Source organism: Erinaceus europaeus, chromosome 9 (assembly GCF_950295315.1).
Source record: "Erinaceus europaeus chromosome 9, mEriEur2.1, whole genome shotgun sequence".
Lineage (NCBI taxonomy): Eukaryota > Metazoa > Chordata > Mammalia > Eulipotyphla > Erinaceidae > Erinaceus > Erinaceus europaeus.
Window position 1 is genome coordinate 55,293,173 of NC_080170.1, and position 19,165 is coordinate 55,312,337.

Here is a 19,165-nt window from a genome sequence, read left to right on the forward strand (position 1 = left end):
AGCTTATGTTCACACGTATCCATAAACTACTGCAAAATATATACCTGAAAGCAGAAGTACACTAGAGTTTGCAGTGAGTACCTCCCTAACACTTCCTCTCCACTTTTCCAAGCTTTGGGTTCATGATTGCTCAACAATTTGTTTGGCTTTGTATGTTAACTCTCTTTTCAATCACCAGGTTCCAGATGCCATCAGGATGCCAGCCAGGCTTCACTGGATTGAAGACCCCACCAATGTGTCCTGGAGCTCAGCTTCCCCAGAGACACACCCTACTAGGGAAAGAGAGAGGCAGACTGGGAGTATGGACCAACCAGTCAACGCCCATGTTCAGCGGGGAAGCAATTACAGAAGCCAGACCTTCTACCTTCTGCAACCCACAATGACCCTGGGTCCATGCTCCCAGAGGGATAGAGAAAGGGAAAGCTATCAGGGGAGGGGGTGGGATATGGAGATTGGGTGGTGGGAATTGTGTGGAGTTGTACCCCTCCTACCCTATGGTTTTGTTAATTAATCCTTTCTTAAATAAAAAAAATTTTTTTAAAAAGGGCATTTTAAGGGGGGGCAGGTGGTGGTACAACTAATAAAGTATATAAGTTACCATGTGCAAGGACCCAGCCTTGAGCCCCTATACCCACCTGCAGAGGGGAAGCCTTATGAATGGTATATAGAGGGAGGGAGAGAGGGAGAGAGAGACAGATAGAGAGAGATCAGGAGACTCAATAGCTACTTACCTGGTAACGCCCTGCATCCAGTACAACCATTTTGGGTGTCACACTATTTCTGGCCTCATAATCCTGGAGTGGTACATGAGCCTTAGTAAGCTGGATTCCAAAGAGAGTGGCCAGAGAATTACTGATGCAGTACCTTTAAAAGGAATTAAGAAAACACCTATTATTAAATCTTATCTAACTCAGTCGAAACTATTCTTATTTTCTAAATGTCTTAACAAAAGACAAGTCATCTGTCATATACTATTCTAAACTAGAAAAAGGAGAAATTTAGAGATTTGGACAAAAAGCAAGATTTAGTCCCATATGCCATATGCAATAATCCGATGCACAGTTAAAATGTCATGTTTAGGGAGTCAGGTGGTAGCACAGCGGGTTAAGTGTACGTGTTGCAAAGCGCAAGGACCGTGTAAGGATCCTGGTTCAAGCCCCTGGCTCCCCACCTGCAGGGGAGTCGCTTCACAAGTGGTGAAGCAGGTCTGCAGGTGTGTATCTTTCTCCCCCCCTCCATTTCTCTCTGTCCTATCAAACAACAACGACATCAACAACAACTATCACTACAACAATAAAACAAGGGCAACAAAAGGAAATAAATATATTTTTTTAAAAAGTCATGTTTGTGGAGGTTGGGAGGCAGTTCACCTAGTGGAGCATACGTTAACCACCATTAGAAGACCTGGGCCCAAGCCCATGGCCCATGGCCACCACTTGGGAATGCCTGCAAGATGGAAGCTTCATACGCAATGGAACAGTGCTACGGTGTTTCTCCTTTTCTCTTCCTCTTCCTCTCTCAGCCTCATGCAGAGGACAGAAAAAAATAACCACTACAGTGGTGGAGTTGCATAGGTACCAAGCCCAAGAGATAAACTTGGTGGCAAAAAAAAGATCAGGTTTGTTATAAAGGAATGAAAAAGAGTAAATATTGCCAAAATTCTCTAATATTTAACTGAGGAGCAAAGCACAGTGATGCTACAACTTTAAAAACACTTACCTGGTCTCAGAAACCAACTATCACAGCATATAAATAGGATGATTAAAGCACTAGAGCTCTAAAATTTCAGGTGCTTTCATTACAAAATGAGAAAGAACTACATCACTGAGGACCTTCACAAAAAGTGTTTTTTTTTAATGGCAGTAGGGAATTTCTCTCTCCTCAGTGATTCTAGGCAGATATTTATGAGTACATCCAAAGTGTTTAGGTGATAACAATATCTGAGAAGTAATACGAGCATAAGTAAAAAGAGAATTGAGGAATAGCCTCTCATCTCAATTGCTTAAAGCAAAGGAAGCAAAAATGGCACACACACACACAGTCCATTCAGAGCACAATTAAATGAAGAACCTTTCTCCAACTTACGCAATTTTCTTGCAAACAGCTAAAGCACAGAAGAGGATATCATTTTCTTCATGCCACTTGCACCTGTAGTAAAAAAAAAAGTACTTTAATACATTATTCTGACAGAGGTAGCACTGCTGAAGGGTTTTATATGCCAGATTTCTAACTTAACCTAGTGGAAACAATGTTTAAAACTCAATTACTCAAGATTAAGGTTTATACTTTAAAATCAAAACGTTTTTTTTTTTGGTTACCTCCTCTGATGGCTATACAAACTACATATAACAAAAACAAGTCTGTTTTATTGAAATAGTGAGTGTTCTACATGTATTTTAGTAACCCTGGTTATACCTGCACTCATGTAACAAAACCTGAGTACACACTACTTCCCTAGTATTGCACTAGACTCTAGAGGTATGATATTGAGTAAAGTGTACAGAAACTAGTATCTACAGTTTACTTGGAAAACACACAGGAATAAATCATAGTAAGGTAGGTAATTGAGTTTAAAGAGAATAACAATAATAATAAAAGGATGGCATGAGTGTTGAGGGTGACATTTCAGATAAGACATCTAGGAGCAGCATCTCTGAAATGATGGTGGAGAGGAAATGACCAGCAGCCGACTTTCATGGAAGACTCATTATAAGCATGAATACCTTTCTCAGCACAGAGTTAACTGAGACTCAAAACAGCACTATGTGCATAAAAGCATGCCTGAACAAAGCAAGAATCCTCATTTAAAAATTACTAACATGTTGAACATTAAGTGTAAAAAGTAGGTTATCTGCAATGAATAGAAGTTATTTAACTGAATGACTACCTAAAAATAAGATTTAAGAATTCCCTGCTGCTTTTCCAGAAAGCTATCTAATAAATATGATTCATAAAATTCTAAAACTAAGCTTTAAATTAAAATAAAATCTAACATTTTACCAACAGTCAAGTTTAAGTTTCTGTTGAGTTTTGTTCCTCCAGATCTTCAAACCAAGAATTTCTACACCTCAAAAATTGTATTTTTCATTGCAGAGCAGATTTGAAATAGAATTTAAAATAATTTATTTTATTATTATAAACTTGGGGATTACATACTCCCACAAAAATCTAAAGTCAAGGGAAAACATCTCCAAATCTAAAGGCATATTGGTAAAAGTGACATTTTTTTTCTCCTTCTAGATTCTTTTCCTCTAAATTACCTACCCTCCACCTCCTATATATATGACTATGTCTAGCCAAGATTTCCTAAAAACGTGTCAAAAATCATAACTGCACTGTACACTTTGTTAATACAACTCATTCTGTGACCTAACATCTAATTTCAACTTAAGTGTGGATAAAATTAAATTCTGAAGTCATAATGTAAGGCTACAAGAAAGCATGTCTTCTGAGAAAGTTTGGAATATACTCTTAAAATTCCATCATCACCTCATCCATAGAAAGATCTATAAATAAATCCTGGAATCTTGACCAAAACTGATCCCTTAAGAATTAGAAAGCTGGGACTGGGTGTTGGCACACTTGGTTGAGCACACGTTACAGTACTCAAGGACACGGGTTCGAGCCCCTGGTCCCCACCTGAAGAGGGAAAGCTTTGCAAGTGGTGAAGCAGGGCTTCAGGTGTCTCTCTTTCTCTCTCCTTCTCTGTCTCCCTTACCCTCTCGATTTCTGGTTGTCGCTATCCAATAAATAAAGATAAAAAAGAAATAGAAAGCTTAAACAAATCAATCTTTATAAAAGAAGTATAAAAGAAAATCCAAGATTTTGCCTCACAAAATATAATAATCCCACATTCATGCAGTATATAGAAGAAAAAATTTTAATAGGTTTGAATAACATAAAAGTTAAGTTGAATAACAAAGAAGCTTTCTTGTCTTGGGTAAAATTCAAATTTATAACAATTTCAATTCTGTCCAAATTAATTTAACCAAATAAGTAATCTTAAACCACTGAATTTCTCTAATTGTTTTATTTTTCCTCTCTTTTTGATAGAGACAGAGAGATAATGAGAGGGCAGGGGTATAGAGAGGGAAAGAGACACCTGCAACACTGCTCCACAGCTTGTGAAACTTCCCACCTGCAGATGGGAGCCAGGGGCTTGAACTCATGGTAATGTGTGTGCTCCACTAGGTATACCACCATCCAGTCCCAAAACAATGTGGTTTTTATGGAACTACATTGAGGTGCTGCTATTGATAATTTTTTGAAACTTATTAATATATCATACATTTAAAATAAAACAAGAATAAAAATGGAACACATGCAAATGGGCTTTAGATTTCAAATAAATTTAATCACACTAAACAGGAGGAAAGAACCAACCCAAATATATTTTGTATAAATTATTTTAACTCTATGCCCTTAGAATTAAAAAAACAAGTTTGAAAACAAATTTTAAACTATTGTTAATGTCTGTGTTTTTTTAAAAATTGCCACCACTTGATTATAAAACTTTCAGTGTATTATAGAACTGAAAAAATAATAGTTTTTCAATTATAGGATGAAAACAAAAGACTTCAATAAGAACTCTATTGTGTGGCACAGTCAGTTAAGCAGACACATTATCATGCTCAAGGACAGGGGTTTGAGCCCCTGCTCCCCCACTTGCAGGGGAGACACTGCACAAGTGTTGAAGCAGGACTACATGTGTCTGTCTACCTTTCTCTCTATCTCCCTCTCCTCTTCCAAAGTCTCTCCATCCTACAAAAAAACAAATAAAAAAAAACTTTATTGTGCTGAATTGGAATTACAGGTTCAGTATGAACTCATGGTAAAACACAGAGCAAGTAATAACTATATAAAAATGAATGTGTGTACATATAGTACATATACACCTATTTCCTACTTATGTACACTAAGGAGAACTAAAATTAATGATGTGTTGGAGAACTAAAATTAATGATGTGTTAGTAGAAAAAGCATACCTAGTACCCAGATCCTATCTTCTAAATAATGAATCTTCTGCTTAAAGGAAGCAGAGCTCCTTGTAAAAATGGCTATTCTAACGATTATCAGAGGAAGTAGAAAAAAAGCCTAAATAAAACACCTGGCATTCAAATAAATCATCAGGCAATACCAAAGAACACAGGAACCACAGTTTTGAAGAGACTCCCTCTGGTCACAAATGAGACAATTTACATATGTTGATAGTAGTGAATTGTAACACACTGAACAATAATGAATTTTTAAGTCTATACTTGCAAATGAAAAAGATAAATGGGGAGACTAGGACCAGCAAAATAGCAAAACTGCATAATGTATCTGCTTTGTTGTGCTTGTGATCCACATTTGCATCTGGATCCCACTGCATTAGAGAAAGCCTTGGGGAAGTAGTGTCTTTCCCCATATGAAAAAGTTAGTCTGGAGCAGTAATGCCACAGAGATGACAAAAAATAATAGTAGTAAATTAAAAGGTAAAAGCTCTTCCTGACAGCAGAATACTAATTAATAAATGTAAAAGGAAGTCTGAGGTACAAAGTCACTATTTCCTAATTATAGTAAAAAACTGGTTCAGGGAAAAGTCATCAAGATGCTAAAGCTAGTAAAGACTGAAGAACAGAATATATACATAATCTCATAGTGTCACACAAAATATTAATCCCACAGTGAAAATCAGTAATTTCTCAGTGGAGAAACCTGTCAGACACTGCAAAGAGACAAACTGACATCTGCCTCCAGATGTGACACTAAGAAGACATATCACTCTTATAGGATTCCTGTCAAAAGTATACAACACTAATAAATAATCAAGAAGAAACAAGAAAATCAAACATGAACATTATATGAAAATATCTGATTTGTACCCGTCAAAACGCAAGACTATGAAAGTCAATGTGTGTTCCAGGTCAAAAGAGCCTGAAGAAACAGTACAGCAATGTGGTTCTAGGATAGACTCCAGGATATAGCAGACAATTTTTGAACAGCTAGCAATATGTGATACAGACTTTAGGTTGGATAATAGATTGCATCAATGGCAATATCCCTACTGATCTTACTAATTATATCCTAGTGATAAAAATGTCCTTATTCATAGGACTAACTAGTATTTTGGGGGCAAAAGCATTACATCAGCAAACTTACTCTCAAGTAAGCCAGAAAAAGGAAGTGTGCACAGAAGGTTATCAAAATATATAAATAGTTCACCAAGCTTAGCAACAACAACAACAAAAATGATCCCATCTAAAAGATCCAAAAAGCAAATAGACATATGAAAAATGTTCTAAGTCATTGATTATCAGAAAAATGAAAATACACACAATGAGATAGCCTTCATTCCGGTGAGAAAGTCATACATTAGAAATGATAGTAACAACAAATGCACTGCTGGTGGGAATGTAAATTTGTCTGGAAAACTCTCAGAGGGCTAGAAATGGAACTACCCTATGACCCCACAATTCTAATTGTCCGGATATGTCCTAAAGAAACAAACACAAATCCAAAAGGATCTGTGTTCATAGTAACCAATTTGTAATAGCCAAACCTGGAAGCAACCCAGGTGTCCAACAACAGATGAGTGGCTGAGAAAGTTGTGGTACAGATACACAATGGAATACTACTCAGTTATTTAAAATGATGAATTCACCTCTTCACCTAATCTTGGATGGAACTTGAAGCAATCAAGCTAAGTGAGATAAGCCAGAAAAGAAGGAAGAATATGGGATGATTTCACTCAAACTGAAAAATAAGAACAGAAGGGGAAACAGAAAGCAGAACCTGGACTAGGCTTGGTATATTGCAACAAAGTAAAGGATACTGGGGGGATAGGTTCATGATGGTAAAGGATCACCTAGGTTGAGAGGTTAGAATGTCTTACTTAAACTAAGAAATTTCACATATGTGCCAACAACTGTATTTACTGTTTATTGTAAACCATTAATCCCCAATAAAATTTTAAAAATTAGTTATAAAGAAATGTTAACAATTTGGAGGTATTAAAAGATTGGCTTATAGGACTTATTTGTAAAATTGATAAAAAATTATAGCCTGAAATCACTTCAAAATGAAAAATTTCACTTATATATTCTCACATATAAAATTATTCCTAATATATAACATTAAAATGGGGAAATTAATCAAGAATTCTATGCAATAAAACACTGATTTCATTCTCAGACTGCAAGTATAAAATGAAACAAAATCTAATTCAATATAAAACATTCTTTCATTACTATAGTAATTATACATAAAAATGTACTGTCAGCTCATCTGAATTTTTTTCAATGACAGACATGATAACAAAGGAATTTTACTCGTTTTTATTATCTTTATTTATTGGATAGAGTCAGAAATTGAAAGGAAGGGAGAGATAGAGAAGGAGACAGACAGAGAGACACCTGCAGTCCTGCTTCACCACTCGCAAAGCTTTCCCCCTGCAAGTGGGGACCGGGGGCTTGAACCTGGGTCCTTGCACACTGTAACATGTGCACTCAAATAGATGCGCCACCACCCGGCCCCTAGCAAAGGAATTTTATATTAAAGAAAATACAATGATCCCAAAGTCTCACACTAGAAAACAGACAAAAACTACTCCTACCACATTTTATCAGTTGTTATAAAATCACTACACACACCTTGTATTGCTGGAATAATCCCACATGGCCACATCTAACATGCTTCGAACCCAAGTCTTAGAAGGTTCCTTGTGAAATTTTTGCTGGTAGATTCCCACTACAAGATCCTCTACTGTGAGAAGTTCAAGATCTTCTCTGACTCCTTCCATTAATAAACAGAAAAGTTTAATTAGTGAACTCAGGTACCTAGAATATGTACTTGAAAACAGAAACAGATATAGTTATTATAATGCACTTGGGCAGTGAACAGAGGTTTACTCACCTGATGCCTTTCCCATATGTTTCAAACACCAGTTGACTCTGGCTCTATCATCAGACTAGAGAAGGAAAAAAATAACTTATATTTTCTCCCTCCTCAAATTCCTTTACAAATATTAATTACTGGCCTTTTCAAAATGATATGGGTAATGGGTATAGGAAGTGAAGAGACAAAAACCTTTCTGAGAATTATTTAAAAATGCAACACAGACTAGAAAAGACTACTGCTCTTAATAACCAGTTACGTTACTATGGTTTTGTTAATGTCTCTTTTTTAAATAAATAAAATAAAAAAACCCTTATGACAATCAAGATTCTAGGCAGGCAAACAAAGGAACCAATATTCAGGAAAAAAGATAAGCTAATATATTCAGTTATACTAATAAGTAAAAAAAAAAAAAAATTGAAGTTCAATTCTCTGACTACAAGCCCCACAACATTCAGACAAAATAAACATCTCTAAAAATTAAAAAGAAGGCCTAGGGATTATTTCCAAATAATGGTAATCTTTTTTAGAAGGGCAGATGTGCAAATTAGAACATCTTCTATTTAGAGTTAAAAGATACAGAAAGAGAAACTTATAACTTCTAGTAAGATCTATTAAAGTAGAAATATATTAACTCTTTAGCCTTCATAAATCCTTTTTAACACCAGAGAAATAGAAAAGGAAGGTTATTATTTCCAATTATATTTAAAACAATTCAGAATGAACATGTTTTTATCACATAAAACTAAACACAAGCAGGGGCTGGGCAGTAGCACAGCGTGTTAAGTGCACATGTCGCAAAATGCAAGGACCTGCCTAAGGGTCCTGGTTTGAGCCCCTGGCTCCTCACCTGCAGGGGGGTCACTTCACAAGCGGTGAAGCAGGTCTGCAGGTGTCTATCTTTCTCTCCCCCTTTCTCTTCCCCTCTTGATTTCTCTCTTTCCTATTCAACAACAATGACAGTAATAATAACAACAACAATAATAAACAACAAGGGCAACAAATGGGGGAAATGGCCTCCAAGAGCAGTAGATTCGTAGCGCCGAGCCCCGGCAATAACCCTGGAGGCAAAAAAAAAAGAGAGAGAGACTCTCATGCCTGAGGCTCCAAAGTCTGAGGATCAGTCCCCTGCACTACCATACACCAGAGCTGAGCAGTATTCTGGTAAAATAATAATAATAATAATAAATTAAAAAAAACTAAATACAAGCAAAAGCTCTTTGGGCAACTTTTGTGTTTTTTTTTTTTTTTTTGGTATACAAGTGAATACCTTAAAAGAAACTTGTACTCTGAAATTACCTTGCAGTAGATAGGTGGCCAGTTGCCAGGGCTTGGATGAATAAATCTAAAGAGGTTTTTTAACACAGTTGTTTGGTCGTGCCCAGACTCAAAGTTAGAAATAGGAATCTTGTGACTGGAATCACCTGAAGAATAAGGAGGTAGTAGGTTCAACATTGCACTTAGACTAACTAAATTTTAAAATACCAAAATAAAAACTTGTTTTCTTTTGGTGGAGGGTATAGTGGATTACACAAACCATGGATGAGTGTAAAATTATACCACTGAAATCTCATAATTTTGTAAAACACTATTAAATCACAAATGAAAAATGAAAAACATATAAATAAAAATATGAAACCACTTTGTTTAATGTACAAATATTGTGATAGCTTAATAATAGCCATAGTTCCTAATCAATATGTACTTTTTTGAATCTAGATTTTCTATTATTGCCTCTACAAGGAATATTATGAATATTATTAATATATATTATTATCTCATGCATCATTTTCCTAAGATTTAGCCCTTGAAGAAATACTGAGTCATAAGTAAGAGCATATAAAAACATTTGATGTATGTTATACTTCTACAAAGAATATTTCTGGTCTTACTAAGTATGGTGATAGTGGTGGGGGAAGTGATCTTTATTACTGTCCCAAATATGGTGATTTTTGAGGTGCTCAATTATGAAATTTATGAAGTAAAAATTCTTATTTATTTCTCATTATCAACTTTAAAACAATTTAATAAGTATTGATTAAATTTTAAAGTTTGATAAAAATTCTGCTTTTCTTATTTTAAATCAGTTGTTTTTACTATTTTTATAATTGTATTTTTATAGTTTTATTTATTTACTGAGAAAATGAAAACATACCAGAGCACTACCCCTGACACATGGCAAGCCAAAGAATCATACTTTTAAGTTGAAAGTCCTAGTCACTGTCACTTCCCAGACTGCTTTTCTTAATTTTATTTTATTTTTAATATTATTTTTATATCATATTATATTTAAAATATCAACTTTTTTCTCAATCTTAAATGGACATCCCTGTAAATGGTTTAAATCAAGATAATCTAGTATCTCTTAAAAGACTTATCTAGTTACCTGACCAGTACCAATAGCTGATGTTGAGACTAAAGGACATATATAAAAGTAAAGCATCTTGACACCATTAATTAAGACATAATATACTACAAGTATGACATTTTTATTTCTAAAGGTCACATATATTTTCTACCACTTCTAGAAGATTCTCCAACATAAACCTAAGATTTCCCCCAACATATATTATGTATGCCTGTTGAAAACAGTAAGCCTTACCAGGTATACCTACATTCCACTTTATACTTACTTGCAGCCTGACAATGAAATCGAAATCCTCGTGGAATCTCACCTGTAATTCAAAATAAAATATCTTGTTGACAAAAGCAAAAATGGAAGCTTTCAGGCTGTGCTATAGTAATATTCCATGGGATAACAAAATCATAACACAGATAAGTAACTGGTATTGCTATGTAAAAATACAAAAGATTATATTTTCATACTGATGCTTTAAAAAAGCTAAAATTTGATAACTATCAAAGGATTTTGATGCATCATTTAAACCACTTTAAAAAACAAGGCTATCTTGTATAGAGAAAAATATTTTTAGCACAAGGAAACATGTACTAAAGAAGTCTTAGGCGCCCAAGGATGATCCTATAAGGCATATATTGGTCTTGATATAATAAAGTACATATATATTTCGACGAGGAAAAAAAGTCTCCAAATTCTATATTTTAAAATGTCTTAGTCATATTTAAAAAAATTAATTATACCATGGCTTTATGCCTAGTTGACTTTATCACTTTCAACATTTTTTTTTGCCCCTCCAGCTAGAGTGTGAGACAGAGGGGAGAGAGAACCAGAAAGGGACAGATAGGACCTGAAGATAGACCTAGTGGTAGTACAACAGACTTTCATGTATGAAGTACCAGAGATCCCAGATTCAATTCCTGGCACCACCATATATCAGAGCTAAGCAATGCTCTAGAGGGGGGTGGGGTGGAGGGGAAGAGAAATAGAAAGACACATCAGAGAACCACTTCACCACTTATGAAGCTTCCTGTTTAGATAGTGCCCCCATGTAGTGGCTGGGGGCTCTATCCTAAATCCTTAAGAACAGTGAAGTGGGGAGTTGGCCAGTAGTGCAGGAGGTTAAGTGCCCGTGGCGCAAAGCACAAGGACCGGCGTAAGGATCCTGGTTTGAGTCTCCAGCTAGCCCACCTGCAGGGGAGTCACTTCACAGGCCGTGAAGCAGGTCTGCAGGTGTCTATCTTTCTCTTCTCCCTCTGTCTTCCCCTCCTCTCTCCATTTCTCTCTGTCCTATCCAACAACGATGACATCAATAACAACAATAATAACCACAACAATAAGACAAGAGCAACAAAAGAGAATAAATATTAAAAAAAAGAATAGTGAAGTGTACATTTCACTGGATGAGCCATCTCTCAGGCCCTACAGTCATATTTTTATGAATCATCTATTTTTTTGATTTGTTCTAAAGAGCAAATTCCACAAGAGCAAATAAAGAATGGCTCATTTCTGTTATTGTAAATATGTAAGAAAAAGACGGAATTGTTCCAATGAATTTTAAAGCAATTGAAAAAACTAATGATGAAGTTCTTCCCCCTATGTATTTCTCCTACTGGTTATGAGAGTATACTGTTTCCTTGTCTTCTATCTATCCTCTTGGGACTGAATCCAATCCTAAATCTTCACAACTAATTGCTTTTATTGTGGCAGAGAACATCATATTGTTAGCAGGATGAATATGGAAAACTTCCAAAGTCTACTAAATTATGGTAATTTCCATGTATTCCTTCTCATGTATTTTTTACAACAGCCTTCTAAGAGGTATTATCTTCACTTTACAGATGAGCTAATAAGTTCACAAAGGTTAAGTACTTAGGCTCAAGATTACAAAGTAACAGCAAACTAAAAACCAAGAAATGCTGAGAAAAAAAAAAAGAGCAAAAGCATAAAAACCTTAAGAATTTTCAAGATATAAGGTATGAGGCAGAACAATAGCAGGCTACCAACTTTGAAGTCAATTCTAAATATCTAAAGTTAAAATCCTAAACCAAATGTTCTGTGTTAAAACCTAGTAAGTTTTCAACTGATTATTATGAACTTTTGTCATATTTTAATAACTCAGATGTGCATTCATTAGCTTTTAAAAAAGTAAAATACTTTTTTAAAATAAAAATTAAAAAGTAAGATAACAAAACACACTTTTACAATCTATCTATTCTATTTGGCTACTTACCAGGATTTATAAAACTGTGAAAATCTGCCATAATGCCTTCTTGGAGAGAATATTTAACACAACCTATTTCACAAGGGAGGAAGCGCTGTTCACAATGAGGAGGTAGCTCGCCATGGCTAAAAATGTTCAAAAAATAAAAAATGCCTCCTAGGAGAGCTAAAAAAAAAGACAAAAACAAATGAGGATCTCAAATTTACCCCCTTAAAAAATAAACAATGTAAACTATTTACCTTATGTATTTACATTTCAATATGAGATGGGAAAATTAGCTATACCACATCAAACCAAAAATTTATAATTACATTTTAAGGGTAAAAAAAACAATCTTTGCATGAAGCAACAGAATTATTCAGACATGTAATCAGCTCTATGTAATTCATCTGTACATATCCCCTCCCTGAAATGACATAAGAATAGCTGCAACACATATTCAATAAATTATTCAGGCTTGTAATCAGCTCTACATAATTCATCTGTACATATCCCCTCTCTGAAATGACATAAAAAAGCTGCAACACGTATTCAATAAATATTAAAAATTTGAAGCTATATAGAAGAAAATCTCTATGATAAACTAGTGACAAGCTAGCACATTCTTGCTTAACTTTTTACCAGTATATATAAAAGACTCTAAAGAAAGTTCTCTAAAGGAAAAAAAGGAAGAAAGAAAGAAAGAAAGAAGATATGTGAGGTGATACTTTAGCAAGACTGACGGTCACATTTAAGACTGTCCAAAGTATATCAATTCTCAACAAAGAACAGTTAATAAAAACATCCATGTCAGTGGAAAAATAATTACAGAAGCCATAAATGTGAATTCCAAATAAACCTTGTGCTATAAAGTCACTATTCTGCACCACACTAGAGTTTTTATATAATGTATGCCTTAAATTAAAAATTATATATATGCATATATATAACTTTTCTGACAATACAATATTACTTTGGAATGTAGGGTCAAAGTGAACAGAACACATTTATTGATGAATAAATCACAAAAATCACAATGCTTGAGCATCCAAACTTATTTAAGCAAAAACATTTTAGGATTACTCTACCTTGATCACTTTTTAAGGACAAGCTTGACATATCTGGAGGTGAAATATTCTGTTTTGGTACAAGCATCCCTGGCTTCCTTAGTGGTGTGGAAACAGGTTTCTAGAGAAAAAAAGAAGTACCAATCACATATGTAAACTTTTGCTGGGCACTTTATACCATATACTTGAATTTAGCAAAATGTAGCTAACACACAGCACAAGGGTCAAACTTAGGCCCAGTAAAAAATTTGCACGTAACTTTTTTTTTTTTTTTTTTTGCCTCCAAGGTTACTGCTAGGGCTGCCTGCACAACAAATCCACTGCTCTGGGAGGCCATTCTCCCCCCCTCCCCCCATTTTATTGCCCTTGTTGTCCTTATTGTTATTGTTGGTATTGTTGTTGTTGTTGTTGCATAGGACAGAGAAACTGAGGGAGGAGGGAAAGAGCCCCTGCATGTAACTTTTGAGTCCCCCAACTCAGCTACCAAGAGTACTGAAGCCTTATTGATAACATCAACAGTTAACAGTTTATTTCATGCAATATATTATTATATTCTTGCAATAAAACTAACAAAGTGTTATTAAAGTCTATTAATAACATTATAGGTTGTTAAAATAAGCTCCACAGGTCATAAATACAGTAATACATATTTGTCAATGATATCAATCCCCAACAGCAAATCTCTAAATATTCTGGATGAAAATACGAGTGATAATTTAACCGTTGTTGAAAATACTTTTCCCACTACTGATAAATTAATTCTTCTGAGTCACATAACATATAACAATTCAGAGGTCAAAAAAACACTCACCAGAATACTCATGTTGTTCACTTAAACTATATCATGCTAACACCAACTTTCATATGAGGCACATATACAATATAGTTTACACTTTGTTAAGTATTTTATTTAGTGAGAGAGAGACAGAGAGATACCTCAGAGCACTGCTCAGCTCTGGCTAATGATGGTGCTGGGGATTGAACCTGAAACCTCCGGAACTCAGACATGAAAGTCTTCTTAAATAACCATTATGCTATCTCCCCAGCCCCAGTTTCAGGAATCTCTCATAAGAATTTTCTAAATCAAGGATTATAAAGAACAACTATGTACAAATTTAACTGATTATTGAGCTTCAACTCAAATATATATATGTATATGTATATGTATATGTATATATATATATATATTTATATTTATATTTGCCTCCAGAGTTACTGTTGGGGCTTGGTGCCTGCACTACAAATCCACTGCTCTTGGAGGCTAATTTTTCCCCATTTTTTGTCCTTGTTGTTGTTATTATTGTTATTGCTGCTGCTGTTGTTGGATAGGACAGAGAAATTGAGAGAGGAGAAGAAGACAGAGGGGGGAGAGAAAGACACCTACAGACCTGCTTCACCGCCTGTAAAGTGACCCCTCGGCAGGTAGGGAGCCAGATGGCTCGAACAGGAATCCTTACACTGGTCCTTGAACTTTGCACCATGTAAACGTAACCTGCTGTGCTACTGCCCGGCCCCCATAAAAACATATTTTAAATTTATTTTGGATAGGGACAGAAATTTAGAGGGAAGGGGGAGAGAGACACCTGCAGCACTGTATCACTACTCATGAAGTTTCCCCCTTGCAGGTGGGGCCAGGGGTTTAAAGCTGGTTTCTTGTACACTGTAAATAAAAATCTCTTTAAAGCAAGCAATCTCTCACCAACTGACAGTTTAAGGATGGAATTTTATGATGAAAGAGTATAAAAATTGGGAGCCTAGCAATTCATTTGTATTTTCTTAATACAAAACAAGAAAAACACACACACACAAATGCTTTTACATTCTACTACACAAAAAATTTACCGACATGAACTATTACCTATATAAAGTAAACATCTCATGTCTTCAATTATTTTAAACACAGAAAAAGGTTGTGTTGTCGGTGGCACTTAATAAGACTGAATGGCCCAAATTACTTTTAAACACCCTAAGAAAAGGTTCTTTAATGATACAATAGTTGAGCAGCATGGGAGATGAAACAGTGATGGAGTGTTTCGTGATCATGAAGCCCTCAATTCGTTCTCCAGCATCACATATGCCAGAATGATGCTCTGTCTCTCTCTCCTCCTCTCTCTTAAATTAATAATTAGAATAATAATAATAATTCAGTAGTTGAAATAAGACCTGGGAGAGGTCAACCAACCCAGATCCTGGGTCTGTGCTCCCGTGACTCATGGTTTATTTGTGGAAGGTTCTGTGATGATTTTGTCTAGCCCTTCCCCATTCAAAGATCTCAGCATGTATTCTGTCCATCCTGCCCAATGTTTTTTTTTTATAGGCACGCTGACAGCGCAGAGCGCTCAGTGCCCACGCTGGGTGCATCCTCACGCTGCCGTGCTCAGCCGAGAACAGGGGTGCACGCAGACATTACCTGCTTCTCCGAGGGCCCCGCATCCTTCCCCTGGGCGGCCCTCCACTCACGGGCCATTTCGGCGTATTTTTCTTTTTCTTCTTCGCTCAGGAACTGGGAGACAGCAAGGGGTGGAATTAAGTGTGGCCTAGGGCTGCAAGAAGTTATATGCGCAGGGCCAAGTCCACTGGCCCGCGAGATGGGACGGTACCGCTGGGGAGGGGGTGCTGTCAGCACCCCGCCGGGGGACCCTTAACCCCCCACCCCCCGCACCTCTTCACATTCCCCTCCCTCCAGCCTTCCCATGCCCTCCAGGCCCCTCACCACCCACTCAGCCTTTTCATTCCTTCCTTTGGCCCCACTTCTTCCCACCCCCCTTCTAGCGTCTGGGTTCGTTCCTCCTCCTCCCGCCGCCGCCTTAATTCCTCCATCCGGTCACACCAGTAGCCCCTCCAATCTCCAAGTTCCCTGTCCCCTCCACTCACTGCCCAGTCAGCTGAACAGTAGGGGATGGCGTCTGCCACACGGGCCACTGGCAGGCCTCGCCGCCGCAGCTCAGGAATCTTCTCCTGCACAAAGAAGTAGTAGGCGTTGCGGCTGGCCCTGCGGTTCGGCATGGCGGCCTCGACAGACACTGACCGCCGGCGCCCCAGCCGGGCTCCCGCCCTTAGTAACCGAGCGGCGCCTGCGCGAGACTGGGCTCCACCAATCAGCGCCTGCGGCCACGCTCCACCAATCATCATGTGAGGCCCGCACCACCAATCAGCTCGCGACCCACCCTACGCCATTTACCGCGTGCTTGCGCAACCGCACTGAGCCCACAGAGAAGGGCATGACCCGACCCCGGAAGTACCCTCTTCTGAGGCGCTAGAGGGTGGGGGAGGGTCACAGGTGGCTGTGGAGTCACAGGTGCCCAAGCCTTTGGATTGGTCCTCGGCACAGATGTGTCTGGTGGAACGTGAGTTTCAGTGCTTTGTTACGTCACAAACTTTAGAGGAAGGGGAGTGGGGAAAGGCACTGTATTAAACTTAAGGACCTAGGTTCGAGCCCTTGCTCCTCACCTGCAGTGAACCAAGTCTGCAGGTGTCTATCTTTCTCTCTCCCCATCTCTGTTTTCAATTTATCTCTGTCCTAGCAAATATAATAGAGGAAGTTAAAAAAAAAAAAGCCACCGGGAATAGTAGATTCGTAGTGCTGGCACTGAACTCCAGATAACCCTGGTGGTGGCAAAAAAAAAAAAAAAAAAAAAAACACCAGAGGAAGGGGAGGTGACACTAGAGCATTCCCAGTCCCTCCATTTTTCCTGTGTGGGCGGTTCTGTGCTGAGGGAAGGATGCGGCAAAAAGGTGCTGTCCCTGCCCGCTATGAGGTCACATATAATGTGGGACGCTGTGGGGAGCTGACAGGCCAGTTACCCCACGGAGGTCACATGGCTACGGCATGTGGGACACGTTGTGAGGACAGAAATGTACTGTTCCCCAAGGTCTCACGTCACAGACCCGTGGGACGCAGTGTAAGGGACATGCACTGTCACTTGACTTCCCAGGCGTTCGCCTGTGACCTTTGGGACCCAGTTAAGGGGGTAGGAGGTTGCTGCCCCTGTGTCTCAGGGAATTCACGTGTCGGGTGGCAGGAACCCAGGGGTGTGGCGTGAGGGAATGTAGAGGGGGTGTCATCCCCTCAGGAGATCAAGGTTGTGGGGGAAGACAACACTGGCGATGCAATCAACTGCTGTCACTACTCTCACCCACTGTGAGGAAGGCACACAGAAACTGAGACTTAAGCGAGTTCACAGACATCTCTTATAGGCCTGATCACCTTCCTGGAATGGATGGAGTTGGGATGGAAATCCTTTTCCTGCTATTTTCTGGTCATTTCCTGTGAGTGCAGGGAAGGGACTGGTTAGTGGTTGTTTGGGTACCAGTCTTCCTGCTGAACTCTAAAATCGAGTCTGGTTGTACCAGTTTGTTCCTCAGATTCTCTAGTTCTGTATGCTTCCCAGAGAAATTCCCTTCAGAGTCCAGCCTGTTGCGCACCTCTGTGTGTGTGTTGTTTTATTTTTGCTTTTTTTTTTTTTATAGTTGATAGGGTAAAGAGAAATTGAGAGGGAAGAAACAGAGATAGGAAGGGAGAAAGAGACATATGTAGCTCTGCTTTACCACTTGTGAAACTTCCTGCCTATAGGTGAGGACAAGGGGCTGGAACCAGGGTCTTTGCACATGGTAACTGCACTCAACCAAGTGCACCACCTGGCCCCCCATCTAGTTTTTTGTTTTGTTTTGTTTTTTTGTTTTTAGTTAAGGATAAAGACAAGTAGTGGTTCTTGTACATCTTCTCAGATAACCATAGGGTTCCATCCATTAATTTGTCAATAAAAGATATTAACAGATTTTCTAATGTTGAAATGTCTTACCATACTCCTAATAGCTTCTCTTGTTCTCTGGTTATAAAGACATTGCTTAACTTTTTAGGTCTATTAATGTAGGACATTTTCTTTCTTGGTTGTAGTAATTGTTGAGTCATAGGTTTTTTTTGTGCTTATTCTTATAATTATATATTAGAAATTATATATATATTGTAGATATATATAAATATATAAATACATAGAAATTATATATTCTTATAATATCTTTGTGTTGGTTTTAGAACTGTACCAGTACCTTAAAAATCAAATCACTTTTTTCTCTATTCACATTGTTCAACAAGAGATTGCTTTTCCCCCGATAATTTGGGTAGAATTTACTAAAAGCTCCTTGATCCTAGCACCTTTTTTTTTAATTTTTTAAAAAAAATTTTATTTAAGAAAGGATTAATTAACAAAACCATAGGGTAGGAGGGGTACAATTCCATACAATTCCCACCACCCAATCTCCATTTCCCACCCCCTCCCCTGATAGCTTTCCCATTCTCTATCCCTCTGGGAGCATGGACCCAGGGTCATTGTTGGTTGCAGAAGGTAGAAGGTCTGGCTTCTTGCTTCCCCGCTGAACATGGGCGTTGACTGGTTGGTCCATAATCCCAGTCTGCCTCTCTCTTTCCCTAGTAGGGTGTGTCTCTGGGGAAGCTGAGCTCCAGGACACATTGGTGGGGTCTTCAATCCAGTGAAGCCTGGCCGGCATCCTGATGACATCTGGAACCTGGTGACTGAAAAGAGAGATAACATACGGAGCCAAACAAATTGTTGAGCAATCATGGACCCAAAGCTTGGAATAGTGGAGAGGAAATGTTAGGGGGGTACTCACTGCAAACTCTAGTGCACTTCTGCTTTCAGGCAT

General features: G+C 37.8%; 1 protein-coding gene across 2 annotated transcripts in view; it reads right to left on the reverse strand.

Moving 5' to 3' along the window:
• The window catches only part of MAEL (maelstrom spermatogenic transposon silencer), a 28,645-nt gene extending 11,866 nt beyond the window's left edge, over positions 1-16,779 (reverse strand). Inside the window, exons 1-11 of one of the 2 annotated variants that reach the window (XM_060198013.1) lie at positions 16,683-16,779; positions 16,376-16,459; positions 15,912-16,004; positions 13,523-13,622; positions 12,465-12,620; positions 10,509-10,550; positions 9,175-9,299; positions 7,894-7,948; positions 7,632-7,773; positions 2,086-2,148; positions 732-864 (exon numbers count right to left, since the gene is read on the reverse strand). In XM_060198013.1, the coding sequence (XP_060053996.1) occupies positions 732-864; positions 2,086-2,148; positions 7,632-7,773; positions 7,894-7,948; positions 9,175-9,299; positions 10,509-10,550; positions 12,465-12,620; positions 13,523-13,622; positions 15,912-16,004; positions 16,376-16,459; positions 16,683-16,724 (1,035 nt within the window). In that variant the 5' untranslated portion in view covers positions 16,725-16,779. Of the gene's footprint in view, positions 1-731; positions 865-2,085; positions 2,149-7,631; positions 7,774-7,893; positions 7,949-9,174; positions 9,300-10,508; positions 10,551-12,464; positions 12,621-13,522; positions 13,623-15,911; positions 16,005-16,375; positions 16,564-16,682 lie in introns of those variants that run through there. The other variant, XM_007528757.3, reaches the window with a different exon arrangement.
• Positions 16,780-19,165: the final 2,386 nt, after the last annotated feature.